General features: G+C 40.5%; 1 protein-coding gene and 1 pseudogene across 3 annotated transcripts; one reads left to right on the forward strand and one right to left on the reverse strand.

The window, feature by feature from the left end:
- Positions 1-243: 243 nt before the first annotated feature.
- Positions 244-5,906, reverse strand: LOC112248300 (C4b-binding protein alpha chain). 3 transcript variants are annotated; one of them, XM_042325982.1, is made up of 7 exons: positions 5,717-5,906; positions 3,448-3,547; positions 3,053-3,126; positions 2,702-2,884; positions 2,255-2,434; positions 1,075-1,149; positions 244-421 (listed from the first exon to the last, which is right to left on the reverse strand). In XM_042325982.1, the coding sequence occupies exons 1-7, from the start codon at positions 5,793-5,795 to the stop codon at positions 363-365; spliced, it is 750 nt and encodes a 249-aa protein (XP_042181916.1). In that variant the 5' UTR covers positions 5,796-5,906; the 3' UTR covers positions 244-362. The 3 variants fall into 3 exon arrangements, with proteins under 3 accessions (XP_042181916.1, XP_024272976.1, XP_042181915.1); XM_024417208.2 differs by lacking the exon at positions 5,717-5,906 and adding an exon at positions 5,443-5,538; XM_042325981.1 differs by lacking the exons at positions 244-421; positions 5,717-5,906 and adding an exon at positions 5,443-5,581 and having other exon boundaries at positions 1,089-1,388.
- Positions 5,907-14,573: 8,667 nt separating this feature from the next.
- The window catches only part of LOC112249471, a 135,857-nt pseudogene continuing 134,707 nt past the window's right edge, over positions 14,574-15,723 (forward strand).

A 15,723-nucleotide genomic window follows, 5' to 3' on the forward strand; every position in this document is an offset into this window, starting at 1 on the left:
TGAAACACACACACACACACACACACACATAGGGGTTAGAAACATGCACACTCTCACACACACACAAATACCATTTAAGAGTATCACAGCTCAAGTCCATATATATTATGTGGGTATGTGAAGCTCAAGTCCATATATATTATGTGGGTATGTAAAGCTCAAGTGAATACTTTGCTGACCTCTAGTGGTAGAGGGAGAAAAGTGTCTGGCTCATGAAGTATGGAATGATAACAGAAGTCAAGCTACTTTTCAGAAGACATGTATTGTTACTACTGTAAAAGCTACATGTGTAAAGGTTCATTTTGATGTCCTGAATGTCCTTCCCAATGTGATGAGTTTAATAGTTTTTTAGTCTAAATCTGTCATTTCCTCATCCAGGGGAGCTTGAGTTCTACCTTTGGGATTTTGTTGAAAATCCAGACTGAAAAAAAGGAAGTTGCGGAATGTAAAAAGTTGGATTTACACCATAAAAATTACACCTAAATAGAATGAAAAACAATACAAAACAATTGAATAATCTGAATGAACCACCCTAGGCTTCACAGCCCAATATAACGGCAGGCTACAAAGAGAACCTACATATATAACATAAAGAATTAACCTACAGAGAGAACCTACAGTGAAAATCTACAGAGAATACCTACAGAGAGAACCTATATAGAATACCTACAGAGAGAACCTACAGTGAAAATCTACAGAGAATACCTACAGAGAGAACCTATATAGAATACCTACAGAGAGAACCTACAGAGAGAACCTACAGTGAAAATCTACAGAGAATACCTACAGAGAGAACCTATATAGAATACCTACAGAGAGAACCTACAGAGAGAACCTATATAGAATACCTACAGAGAGAACCTACAGAGAGAACCTATATAGAATACCTACAGAGAGAACCTACAGAGAGAACCTACAGTGAAAATCTACAGAGAATACCTACAGAGAGAACCTATATAGAATACCTACAGAGAGAACCTACAGAGAGAACCTATATAGAATACCTACAGAGAACTTAAACAGTTGTGCATACAGCTATACAAATAGTTACTTATAAACCTCCCAATGACTTACTGAGTCCACCTTTGATTTCACCTCCAATCTTGGAAAACAAACCATTTTCAGCTTCAGGGTTGCTGTCTTTTGACACTATAATGCAAACATAAGTTGTCATAGAAATTCGTTTTTCAGATGTTCGTTGGGTGTCTTGCAATAACAGCAGAGCAGACCGCATCTCCTCCTTCCATGTCTTGGAACAGGTAACTAGTTCAAGGTCCTGTTCTCTCTGCTTTCATTGTAAGACGATACTAATTCTGAATAAATATCCACCATTCTTGAAACAATTATATGATATGAAACCATTATGTCGAACATCCGGTCAGCAAGTGCTGAAACATAAACACAAGGAGATAATCTTATAATAGGGTTACAATTATTTGATAGTGTTCTAATAACTAAGACCAGAGGTTATGTGATAATGTTCTAATACCTAGGACAAGTCCATTATGTCATAGTGTTCTAATAACTAAGACAAGTCCCTTATGTCATATTGTTCTAATAACTAAGACAAGTCCATTATGTCATAGTGTTCTAATAACTAAGACAATGTCACGCCCTGGTCGAAGTATTTTGTGTTTATCTTCATTTATTTGGTCAGGCCAGGGTGTGGCATGGGTTTTTGTATGTGGTGTGTATGTATTGGGATTGTAGCTTAGTGGGGTGTTCTAGTTAAGTCTATGGCTGTCTGAAGTGGTTCTCAATCAGAGGCAGGTGTTTATCGTTCTCTGATTGGGAACCATATTTAGGCAGCTATATTCTTTGAGTGTTTTGTGGGTGATTTGTCCTTAGTGTCTTTGTTCTGTGTGTATGTGCACCAGTATTAGGCTGTTTCGGTTTTCGTTACGTTTATTGTTTTGTAGGTTTTGTATTTAGATTCGTGTTACGTTTGTTCATTAAACATGGATCGCAATCTACACGCTGCATTTTGGTCCGACTCCTTCACACCTAGAAAACCGTTACAGACAAGTCCATTATGTCATAGTGTTCTAATAACTAAGACAAGGGCTTATGTCATAGTGTTCTAATAACTAAGACAAGGGCTTATGTCATAGTGTTCTAAGACAAGGACATGTGATTTAAAATAAACAATCTAAATGGATCACAATAGTTCTTTCATAATAAAACACTTATCTATGAACCAATCCAAGTTAGACAAGACAGACCTATTAAATCATGTGTGCACAATGCATCTTACCTTTGCATGTTGGGTATGATGCTGACCAGCGGCTGTCTATTTCACAGGTAAGACCTGATTCACCTTCCATTTCATATCCTTTTTCACATTCATATCTGATGAAAGACTTGTATTTGTATGGAGGTATATGTCCCTCTACGCGGAAAGCTTTATCAATGTTAGGTGTTGGACAAGTTATGTCTAGGATACAAGAAATAGGACCAACAACATCACCATGTGTAACATATCCAATTCATGTTTTACCTACAATTAAATGTAGGTCTTTGATGATGAACCAATAGGAATATACCAATTAATCAACCAATCAGCCAATTAAAAAATCTATCATGCAATCAATCAGTAATTCAATTGATCAATCAATTGGTCAATCTGTGATTTTTTTAAAGCATAATGGAATAGTTTATTATTTATTCAGTAACACCTTCTATGTTATATTCTGAAACATACCGATACATTTAGGTGGATTTGGCTCAAACTCTCCTGTTTCAGAGCAGTGTAAGAACCTGGGTCCATCCATAGTCAGTTGCCTGTCACACTGATACTCCACCACCTCTCTGTAGGCATACGACTCTTCAGCTCTGTACAACATACTTCCATTGGCAACAACAGGAGGCGCTCCACACTTCACCACTGCAACATCAAATATATCAATAAATAAATAATGGTGTGTTCACATTCATTTTTTAATCAATTGGTTGTGCGTGTGTGTGTGTGTGCGTGTGTGTGTGTGTGTGTGTGTGTGTGTGTGTGTGTGTGTCTGCGTGTGTGTGTGTGTGTCTGCGTGTGTGTGAGTCTGACCTTCACAGATAGCGACTCTGCCAGACCACCCTGCTGCCATGCAATTCCGTACTTTGGAACCCACAATGTAATGTCTGAAAACAAGGACAGAACACTCAACTCAAATAGAAGACAGAAAAAAGGTTATACAGTAGCTAACCACGTCCTTCATATATATTGCCTATTATTGAACAAGAATGTAAATTACGAGTTCTATATAGAGCATTTAGCGGTGCCATATAAGAAGCAAGTCTTTTTTTACAATAAGGGTTCATTGGGGTTCTAAATATAATATTTTGCTGTGCTATAATATATATTTATATGTTTTTTATTTAACCTTTATTTAACTGTGCTATAATATGATGCAAGAAACCTACTGGTGAGAAGGTCCTGTTCTGTGAGTGTGTACTACTGACCCTTTGTCACACTGGGCTGTTACTCTGGCTCCAAACTCCACCCCCTCTGTGAGGTCATACCTGCCATTCATCACTTCGCCAGGGGAGCCACAGGATATCCCTGGACAGACATGATAACACGATAACAGAATCATAAGTTTAGATTGATAAAATGATAAATGATAACAAATACATAACTCAGCTCATCCTGTAGTTATGATTAGAGATTGGCATGCATTATAAAGATTCTCATAGACAATGTGTTTAATGTAAAGTACATTAAGATATTCTCATAGTCAATGTGTTAATTATGAAGTACATTTGGAGATTCTCATAGACCAGTGGTCAACAACCTTTTCTGAGTCAAGATCACTTTGTGAGTCAAAATGCAATCTACAGCTCAGATTTGTTTTAAACATGACTTAAAAAACATAAGCATATGAACATGAACCAATTAAAAATAGTTATTTATCAATAAGGTTTGTGCATTAGGCGATTGGCCCAATACATTATCACTGCATATTGACCAAGAAGAGAGTGATGGCGTGCTGCATCAGATGACCTGCCCTGCACAGTCACCCGACCTCAACCCAATTGAGATGGTTTGGGACAACTTTGCCCGCAGAGTGGAGGAAAAACAGCCAACAAGTGTTCAGTATATGTGGGTCCTTCAAGACTGTTGGAAAAGCATTCCTCATGAAGCCAAGAGTGTGCAAAGCTGTCATCAAGGCAATGGTGGCTACTTTAAAGAATCTCAAATATAAAATATATTTTGATTTGTTTAACACGTTTTTGTTACTACATGATTCCATATGTGTTATTTCATAGTTGTGATGTCTATTATTCTACCATGTAGAAAATAGTGAAAATAAAGAAAAACCCTTGAATGAGTCGGTGTGTCCAAACTTTTGACTGATACTGTGTATATATATATATATATTTATGTATATATGTTTTACTGGACTGATGGCCTGTATCTAATGGTCAGTCTGAGTGAAGGGAGGTAGCAGCGACGAGCCTGCCTCTCACCCGACTCACCGCCCCTTCGCTCTCCCGAACTCCGCTGAGAAAAAGGGACACAGTCTTCCAGCTGATGGCGAAACTCCAGTTTTACTGCATTATTTCTGCCCCATTCACCCATTCATGTTACTTCTATGACCAGAGAAAGCGAAATATTCCTCGATATTAAAAAGGACACAAGCCGCTAATAATAACAACGCAAGCTTATCGTTCATTGCAGCTGCAATGCTTTTAAAGTGTTGACAGTGCTGAATAACAACTGGAAACAGGAACTCATAAGAACAGCAGCTCTTTGTTGTATTCATTGTGTATCTCTGTAATGGTTTAATGGTTTTTAAATCTCACAGTTTCAACTTTGCTGTGTGTTTAGTGCTTATTTTGACAGTCTGGCTCAAAGAAACAGTGCAGACACGGTGATCTGAGCTATCTGATTGGCTAACGGTTGGCCTATAGGTGCACTTGATTGGCTCGCTGGGTCTGCCAGGTAGGTGGATATCCACCTTCAGACACATGACATTGTTTAAATGGAAACACTTTGCCTTCCTGGCGCTAAGGCTGCTGAATCAAGTGCAGCTACCGACAAAAAATAGCAACACAAGGCTTTATCATTGGGTTTTTACAGAAATGTTTGGTGATCGACTAAGAATGTCTTAAAGATTTACCAGTCGATCGCGATCGAAACGGTTGGTGACCACTGTCATAGACAATGTGTTAAATATAAAGTACATTAGGAGATTCAAATAGACAGTGTGTTAAATATGAAGTACATTAGGAGATTCAAATAGACAGTGTGTTAAATATAAAGTACATTAGGAGATTCAAATAGACAGTGTGTAAAGTGACAATAGTCACTTCCATTCATGTACATTTTACGGCTCCGTTTACACAGGCAGCCTAATGCAGATACTTGTTTACTATTATTGGTATTGTGACAAATCAGGTCAGGTATTTTAGGCTGCCTGTGTAAACGCACATATAGTCATGTAAATGACATACTCCGGCAGGTAGATGTCACATTTTTCCAGGTTTCACCGAGACAGGTGATGGTCATCGCAAATCCGACATAACCAACATCACACTTGAAAACAACTTTCGACCCCGCCGGGAAAGACTCTTGGGTAATGTAGTCTCCTGACAGGCTCATGTGGCTCCCTCCTTTGTTGGTCAATATTTGTATGTTTTGAAAATTACGACCTTTTGGTCAAAGAAACATAAACATTCCAATGCACAGTAAGAACATGACTGGCAAAATATGGAAAAGTGACTTTACCTTGAAAAGTTTCAACCTCAAACGTAAGGTAAACCAGCCATATTGTAAAAAAAAAACATGCATCCCTGCAGATCTGCATACTGGTAATACCTTCTTCTCCTGAGTGAAACCAAGCTGAAACAGTGAGATACTGAAGCACTGTATATATATATAGTTGTTTTGTCCTCACTCACTGGCCATGACTCAATATGACAAACACAACTGAGAACAACAAACACACACACACACACCCCGTTTGGATGTGAAATGACAGGGGGTGGCAGGGTAGCCTAGTGGTTAGTGTGTTGGACTATTAACCGGAAGGTTGCAAGTTCAAATCCCTGAGCTGACAAGGTACAAGTCTGTTGTTCTGCCCCTGAACAGGCAGTTAACCCAGGCTGCCATTGAAAATAAGAATTTGTTCTTAACTGACTTGCCTAGTTAAATAAGGGTAAATTAAAATAAATAAATAAAGCAAGTTGGATCATCAATCCTCCAACTGTTCATAGACATCTCTATTTCTGGATGCTTGGAGATCGTGTAGCTGCTGGAGGACTTAAATAGAGCAGCCCAAGGGACTTCACCTACAGTGTTCTTTACCCAGTGGGCAAACATCAAACAAGTGTGCTGAACGACAGCCCTGTGTGTGTGTGTGTGTGTGTGTGTGTGTGTGTGTGTGTGTGTGTGTGTGTGTGTGCACACTTGTGCTCTTTCACATCAGTCACTGACCTTCACAGATAGCGAGTCTGGCAGACCACCCTGATGCCATGCAATTTGATACTTTGGAACCCAATATGTAATGTCTGAAAACAAGGACAGAATATTCAACTCAAATAGAAGACAGAAAACAGAAAACAGGTTCTATCACTTCATTTATTGCCCCCCTCTTGAAAAAAAAAATACGAGTTCTAAATATGTGTCATATAAGAAGCAAGTTTTTTTTAGCTTTGCTATAATATGATGCAACAAATCTACTGGAGAGAAGGTCCTGTCCTGTGAGTGTAGGACAACTCTACTAGTATATCTACGGGAGAGAAGGTCCTGTCCTGTGAGTGTAGGACAACTCTACTAGTACATCTACGGGAGAGAAGGTCATGTCCTGTGAGTGTAGGACAACTCTACTAGTACATCTACGGGAGAGAAGGTCCTGTCCTGTGAGTGTAGGACAACTCTACTAGTACATCTACGGGAGAGAAGGTCCTGTCCTGTGAGTGTAGGACAACTCTACTAGTACATCTACGGGAGAGAAGGTCCTGTCCTGTGAGTGTAGGACAACTCTACTAGTACATCTACGGGAGAGAAGGTCCTGTCCTGTGAGTGTAGGACAACTCTACTAGTACATCTACTGGAGAGAAGGTCCTGTTCTGTGAGTGTAGGACAACTCTACTAGTACATCTACGGGAGAGAAGGTCCTGTCCTGTGAGTGTAGGACAACTCTACTAGTACATCTACGGGAGAGAAGGTCCTGTCCTGTGAGTGTAGGACAACTCTACTAATACATCTACGGGAGAGAAGGTCCTGTCCTGTGAGTGTAGGACAACTCTACTAATACATCTACGGGAGAGAAGGTCCTGTCCTGCGAGTGTAGGACAACTCTACTAGTATATCTACGGGAGAGAAGGTCCTGTCCTGTGAGTGTAGGACAACTCTACTAGTACATCTACGGGAGAGAAGGTCCTGTCCTGTGAGTGTAGGACAACTCTACTAGTACATCTACGGGAGAGAAGGCCCTGTCCTGTGAGTGTAGGACAACTCTACTAGTACATCTACGGGAAAGAAGGTCCTGTCCTGTGAGTGTAGGACAACTCTACTAGTATATCTACGGGAGAGAAGGTCCTGTCCTGTGAGTGTAGGACAACTCTACTAGTATATCTACGGGAGAGAAGGTCCTGTCCTGTGAGTGTAGGACAACTCTACTAGTATATCTACTGGAGAGAAGGTCCTGTCCTGCGAGTGTAGGACAACTCTACTAGTATATCTACGGGAGAGAAGGTCCTGTCCTGTGAGTGTAGGACAACTCTACTAGTATATCTACGGGAGAGAAGGTCATGTCCTGTGAGTGTAGGACAACTCTACTAGTATATCTACGGGAGAGAAGGTCCTGTCCTGTGAGTGTAGGACAACTCTACTAGTATATCTACGGGAGAGAAGGTCCTGTCCTGTGAGTGTAGGACAACTCTACTAGTATATCTACTGGAGAGAAGGTCCTGTCCTGCGAGTGTAGGACAACTCTACTAGTATATCTACGGGAGAGAAGGCCCTGTCCTGTGAGTGTAGGACAACTCTACTAGTACATCTACGGGAGAGAAGGCCCTGTCCTGTGAGTGTAGGACAACTCTACTAGTACATCTACTGGAGAGAAGGTCCTGTTCTGTGAGTGTGTACTACTGACCCTTTGTCACACTTGGCTGTTGCTGGTTTCAAACTCCACCCCCTCTGTGAGGTCATACCAACCATTCATCCCTTCTCCCTTCTCTGGACAATGTGTAAAACCTCAATTGTCACATCGAGTCATTTTCATTATATGGCTGCATCGAGTCATCAAAAATTATATGGCTGCATTTACACAGGCAGCCTAATGCAGATCAGCTCTTTTGTCAATAATTGGGCATAAGATCAAATTTCGTCTGCTTGAGTAAACGCAGTCTTAGTGACGCATAGAATGGATAGTCATCTAAATGACATACTCTGGCAGGTGTATTCCACATTGCTCCAAGTGTCACCAAGACAAGTGATAGTCATCGCAAGACCGAAATAACCAACGTCACACTAAAACACGATCTTCAGCAACTGCCAGGAAAGACTATTGGGTAATGTAGTCTCCTGACAGGCTCATGTGGCTCGCTCCTTTGGGTTTGGAACATTGGGCTAAATGGGTTGGGCTAAAAGAGAATTTGTTGTCAACATTTTTTTTCACTTTGGTAAAAAAAAAGGCCATTTATAATAAAGCATTGCATGTATCTATGTTCGCCTTTGCGTAGTGACATACAGTTGAGGAGACACGTTTATCACACGTAGATTTTTTTAGCAGGATCTGGAGAAGAAAATGTGCCTTTTATAAATGCATTTCCTGCAATTCTACGTCATTTATATGATAGAAGACGTTAGCAGAAATGTTTTTTAATGGCAAAAAATGGCAAAATGCAGGATTCTGTGCAAATTACTATTTAGATAGGATGCAGTTTATTATATTTGTAAAAAAAAATCGTATTCATAATAATCTGTTCTATAATTATTGTATATAATTATTAGTATTGTAGGCCTATTTATTAATCTAAACCAGTTCTTTATATATGCTAAATGTGTTTCGTTTCATTCTGTTGAGACATTTTTGTTGGTTAAATTAAGTTTGTCGGTCTTTAATTGTGTGCTCCATATTTAGTTTAAGATAGGTTATATGTAGGCCTTTTTGTCAAATAAATGTAATGAGTCTATTGCTGTCATTTGTTTGGTATGGTAGGCACTAGTTTTCATTGGTAATTGCTGCAATACAGCCTTTTCAAACTTCTGTGAAGGTTTAAACCAGTTCGCAAGTGTTTTCTTTAATTTTCATTGTTTGATACAACTGTATTGTTGTGTTTGCCACAATATTATAAAATGCTTGTATTTTCCATATAAACAATGGATTGACTTACTTTGATATTACCCTAATAAAGTTTCGAAAATGTTGTGAAAGTTTGGTGTGGTGTGGCTATTACCCTATTATACCGCTGGCCTGTGATATGAAGGCAGTGCACTCCAGTGCTCCCACTGACTCTTACAGTTGAATTTGTGGTGAGGAAGAATGTTTTAGGCCTACCAGAGTTACTCCTATAATCTAACAATATAATGCTTATCTTTATTAAAAATATTATGATCGAAAAAATAACGAATTAGCCTCCTGTCCCCTATATTTGTATAGCAGACGCAGTAGTCATCTGGCATAAAGAAATGCATGTTGGTGTCATAGCATGCCGCAGGCATATCTCTATCTCGCGCTCACTCTGGGCCTAGGCTTAAACTAAGCGTCTCTTCGTTTATATTTATTTGATTCATATTTAAATCATACAGGGACGCCTAAGCCTACAGGTTTATGCATGCAATGCCCTGTTGTTTACTGCTTATATCTCTGACAGCTGAGCCGTGAGGTGGACATTTGTTGTTTAAATAAAGGAAAAAAACAATAGAACAATAGGCTATACAGTTTTGCATATCCTACACATCGAAACACAAGGAATAAATGGGACTCATTTCGCCAATATCCCTAATGTATTGACGCTCTGGTCGCGTGGTTGGACGCCCTAATGGGTTTCGCACCAAATGAAAATGGATGACAGGTACATTTCTCAAATGTCTGATGATATTAAAATCTTCTCCCAGTCCCTGTCAGTCCAAATTTTCCTAACGTAGACCCTGGTATTTGGTATATATGTTTTCCTAACGGAAACCCTGGTATTTGGTATATGTTTTCCTAACGGAAACCCTGGTTTTTGGTATATATGTTTTCCTAACGGAAACCCTGGTATTTGGTATATATGTTTTCCTAACGGAAAACCCTGGTATTTGGTATATATGTTTTCCTAACGGAAACCCTGGTATTTGGTATATATGTTTTCCTAACGGAAACCCTGGTATTTGGTATATGTTTTCCTAACGGAAACCCTGGTATTTGGTATATGTTTTCCTAACGGAAAACCCTGGTATTTGGTATATGTTTTCCTAACGTAGACCCTGGTATTTGGTATATATGTTTTCCTAACGGAAACCCTGGTATTTGGTATATGTTTTCCTAACGGAAACCCTGGTATTTGGTATATGTTTTCCTAACGGAAACCCTGGTATTTGGTATATGTTTTCCTAACGGAAAACCCTGGTATTTGGTATATGTTTTCCTAACGGAAAACCCTGGTATTTGGTATATGTTTTCCTAACGGAAACCCTGGTTTTTGGTATATATGTTTTCCTAACGGAAAACCCTGGTATTTGGTATATATGTTTTCCTAACGGAAACCCTGGTATTTGGTATATGTTTTCCTAACGGAAAACCCTGGTATTTGGTATATGTTTTCCTAACGGAAACCCTGGTATTTGGTATATGTTTTCCTAACGGAAAACCCTGGTATTTGGTATATGTTTTCCTAACGTAGACCCTGGTATTTGGTATATATGTTTTCCTAACGGAAACCCTGGTATTTGGTATATGTTTTCCTAACGGAAACCCTGGTATTTGGTATATGTTTTCCTAACGGAAACCCTGGTATTTGGTATATGTTTTCCTAACGGAAAACCCTGGTATTTGGTATATGTTTTCCTAACGGAAAACCCTGGTATTTGGTATATGTTTTCCTAACGGAAACCCTGGTTTTTGGTATATATGTTTTCCTAACGGAAAACCCTGGTATTTGGTATATATGTTTTCCTAACGGAAACCCTGGTATTTGGTATATATGTTTTCCTAACGGAAACCCTGGTATTTGGTATATGTTTTCCTAACGGAAAACCCTGGTATTTGGTATATGTTTTCCTAACGGAAACCCTGGTTTTTGGTATATATGTTTTCCTAACGGAAACCCTGGTTTTTGGTATATATGTTTTCCTAACGGAAACCCTGGTATTTGGTATATGTTTTCCTAACGGAAAACCCTGGTATTTGGTATATGTTTTCCTAACGGAAACCCTGGTTTTTGGTATATATGTTTTCCTAACGGAAAACCCTGGTATTTGGTATATATGTTTTCCTAACGGAAACCCTGGTATTTGGTATATATGTTTTCCTAACGGAAAACCCTGGTATTTGGTATATATGTTTTCCTAACGGAAACCCTGGTATTTGGTATATATGTTTTCCTAACGGAAACCCTGGTATTTGGTATATATGTTTTCCTAACGGAAACCCTGGTATTTGGTATATATGTTTTCCTAACGGAAACCCTGGTATTTGGTATATATGTTTTCCTAACGGAAACCCTGGTATTTGGTATATATGTTTTCCTAACGGAAACCCTGGTATTTGGTATATATGTTTTCCTAACGGAAACCCTGGTATTTGGTATATATGTTTTCCTAACGGAAACCCTGGTATTTGGTATATGTTTTCCTAACGGAAACCCTGGTATTTGGTATATGTTTTCCTAACGGAAACCCTGGTATTTGGTATATATGTCTTCCTAACGAAACCCTGGTATTTGGTATATGTTTTCCTACCGAAACTCTTGCCAATAGTGTATGTTTGGTGTACATTTGGAAAGTATTCAGACCCCCTTACTTTTCACATTTTGATACTTTACAACTAAAATTGATTAAATACATGTTCTTCCTCATCAATCTACACACAATATCCCATAATGAAAAAACGAATAACAGGTTTTGAGAAATGTTTGCAAATGAAAAAAAAAGAAAAAACAGAAATACCTCATTTACATAAGTATTCAGACCCTTTGCTATGAGACTCTAAAGCGAGCTCAAGTGCATCCTGTTTCCATTGATCATCCTTGAGTTGTTTCTACAACTTGATTGGAGTCAACCTGTGGTGAATGCAATTGATTGGACATTATTTGAAGCCCCCGAGTGGCGCAGAGTTCTAAGGCACTGCATCTCAGTGCAAGAGGCATCACTACAGTCCCTGGATTGAATCCAGGCTGCACATGATTGGGAGTCCCAATCGTCCGTGTCTGTCCAGGGTAGGCTGTCATTATAAATAAGAATTTGTTCTTAACTGACTTGACTAGTTAAATAAAGGTTAAAATATATATATCATTTGTAAAGGCACACACCTACCTATGTAAGGTCCCACAGTTGACAGTGTCATAGAAAAAACCAAGCCATGAGGTTGAAGGAATTTTCTGTAGAGATCTGAGACAGGATTGTGTTGAGACACAGGATTGGGGAAGACTTCCAAAAAATGTCTGCAGCCTCCATCATTCTTAAATGGAAGAAGTTTGGAACCACCAAGATTCTTTCTAGAGCTGAGCAATCGGGGAAGAAGAACATTTGTCAGGGATTGACCAAGAACCCAATGGTCACTCTGACAGAGCTCCAGAGTTCCTCTGTGGAGATGGGAGAAGCTTCCAGAAGGACACCCATCTATGCAGCACTCCACCAATCAAGTCTTTATAAAAGACATATGACAGACCGCTTGGACTTTGCCAAAAGGCACCTAAAGTACTCAGATCATGAGAAACAATATTTTCTGGTCTGATGAAACCAAGATTGAACTCTTTGGCCTGAATACCAAGCGTCACCTCTGGAGAAAAGCTGGGACGGTGAAGCATGGTGGTGAAGCATGGTGGTGGCAGCATCAAGCTGTGGGTATACTTTGCAGCGGCAGGGACTGGGTGACTACTCAGGATCGAGGGAAAGATGAACAGAGCAAAGTACAAAGAGATCCTTGATGAAATCTTGCTCCACTGCACTCAGGACCTCAGACTGGGGCGAAGGTTTACCTTCCAACAGGACAACGACGCTAAGCACACAGCCAAGACAACGCAGAAGTGGCTTCGGGACCAGTCTCTGAATGTGCTTGAGTGGCCCAGACAGAGCCCGGACTTGAACCAGTTCAAACATCTCTGGAGAGACCTGGAAATATCTGTGCAGCAACACTCTCCATCCAACCTGACAGAGCTTGAGAGGATCTGCAGAGAAGAATGGGAGAAGCTCCCCAAGTACATCTGTGCCAAGCTTTTAGTGTCATACCCAAGAAAACTCGAGGCTGTAATCGCTGCCAAAGGCACTTCAACAAAGTACTGAGTAAAGGTTCTGAATACTTATGTAAATGTGATATTTCCTTTTTTTCTTTTGAATAAATTTGCAAAAAAAAATCATCTGTTTTTGCTTTGTCATTATGGGGTATTGAGTGTTGATTGATGAGGCGGAAAAAATAAATTTGACACATTTTAGAATAAGGCTGTAACGTAACAAAATGTAGAAAAATGAAAGGGGTGTAAATACTTCCCGAATGCCCTGTATATATCGTGTAGGCTATAGCAGGCTACACAATCAACCTACCAGTGACACTGACTAACCCAATGATGAAAATGCAGCAATTTGTAGAAGGCAAACTGACTGCCACAACCATTAATACAAATATAATCCATAGATGGCAGTTCCCATTTCAAGTCAGGACTGGCAAACATTGCTGGGGTACCCATTTTAAGTAAAAGACCTAGGGTTAGAGCTTAGATTGTTTCCATGTCCGCAACACAACAAGCTGTTCTATTTGTGGCGTGGGTGATGCCCACATTTTGGTCTTCCCAACTGGAAGTGCTTGTCATCTAGAAGCTACTGATCTTCTGTATTTTATCTAGGCAAGCCAGTTAAGAACAAATTATTACTTACAATGACAGCCTACCCCAGCCAAACCCAGACTACGCTGGGCCAATTGTGCACCGCCCTACGGGACTCCCAAGAACAGCCAGATGTGATACAGCCAGGATTCGAACCAGGGACTGTAGTGACACCCTTTGCACTGAGATTCAGTGCCTTAAACTGCTGCACCACTCGGGAGGTAAATGTTCAGACAGAAGTACAACATTTAAGGGAAAAATTGGGGAGGTTTTGGCCAAAGTATTTCCATTTATCAGTGGGTGCTGCAGCACCCCTACTTCCCCGCTATGGTGAGAGGAGTAGATTATATGTCTATAGACAAAGTAGAGGTAGTGATCTTCTCTGGTTGGGAATGAGACAATAGATGGCAGTATTGCATTAAAAAAGCGTGCGTGTGTGTGTGTGTCTGAGAGCGAGAGAGAGATGTCAAATCACAAGGCATGCCCATTGATCACGCACGCACACACACACTCTCTGGTTAAGTGGTTGGGGCGGGACTGTGTGTGCGTATCAGGCTGGGGATGCAACATGGTTGAGTTGAGGACCATCGATAGATGATGATCAACGACCCTGCACGCACTGTGTTTGGGGGCGTTACCCTCCACTTCGCCAGACACGCCCGCTTCCCTTCGAGCTGAGTTCACTGGTATTCGGTATTCGGTTTGCCGGAGACTTTCAGAAGTGATTCCTTTGACAAGAAAATAACGATATACCACAAATCACTCCCGAAAGGACAGGAGCAACGAACGGATCAATCGCCTGGTGGAGGTTTTGCCTCTTCTGTGGGACTTCCTTAATGCCTAATCCTCGCGCGCTCCTTTTATCTGAGAACTAGAGAGATTTCTGAAAGAAAAAAAACAACAGTAGGCTAGAGGAAGACAGAACACTTGTTTGATTGGTTGATGCCTGTTTGTCTTCTCTAAAATATTGTCTCTTTCTTTTTAAGTGACGTTTAATGACTTCTGGCAGCGCTCCTTGAACCAGAAGACACCCAGCGCTTCTCATCCTCTTGGCTCCCCCTCGTCACTTTCACCTGATGGTCCAGGAACACGTATCTTCTTCACAAGAGTTGTTGACGCACAGGTCACTGATCCCTGGATGTTGACAGCTCCTTTTCCCAGTCCACGAGCAGACCCTCATATCGTTCATATTTCTCTCGCTCTCTCGTTACTGAGAGAAAACTAAAAAATAAGTGATAAACATTACACCTAACCATCTCTATCGCCGTCTGTGTGATCAAAAGCCACGGGGAAGGAAGGAAACGATAGAGAGAGGGGGCGAGAGGGAAATAGTGAGTGACGGGAGGAGGAACCGTGAGTTTTGATGTTTGGGGTCCAGGAGAACATCCAGAGGAGCGGAAGTATTATGAAAGAAGAGCCCATGGTGGCCGGGATGAACGCTGTTCGGAGCTGGATGCAGGGCGCCGGGCTGCTGGACGTCAGCACAGCCGCCCAGAGGTAAGCCCGACGTGGCTAGCCAGAAGGACCACATGTGTTTAGGGACAGGATTGCGCTCCCAATGGACTGCTGGTTTTCTTTTCTGGGCGTATAGCCTAATATTGACTAGGGATATTTTATTATAGCTTTTGAATGCAGGCTTTATGTCTGTGATTGAAGCTAGGCTATAGCATAGCCTACATACTGTTTGTATTTCTGTTTTCTGTAGCCTATTAGCTAGTAGCCTATTAAATCAATCAAAATTAACACTATATCCAAAGGACTAAAAAC

The sequence above is a fragment of the Oncorhynchus tshawytscha genome, linkage group LG08 (assembly GCF_018296145.1).
Source record: "Oncorhynchus tshawytscha isolate Ot180627B linkage group LG08, Otsh_v2.0, whole genome shotgun sequence".
NCBI classification, from domain to species: domain Eukaryota; kingdom Metazoa; phylum Chordata; class Actinopteri; order Salmoniformes; family Salmonidae; genus Oncorhynchus; species Oncorhynchus tshawytscha.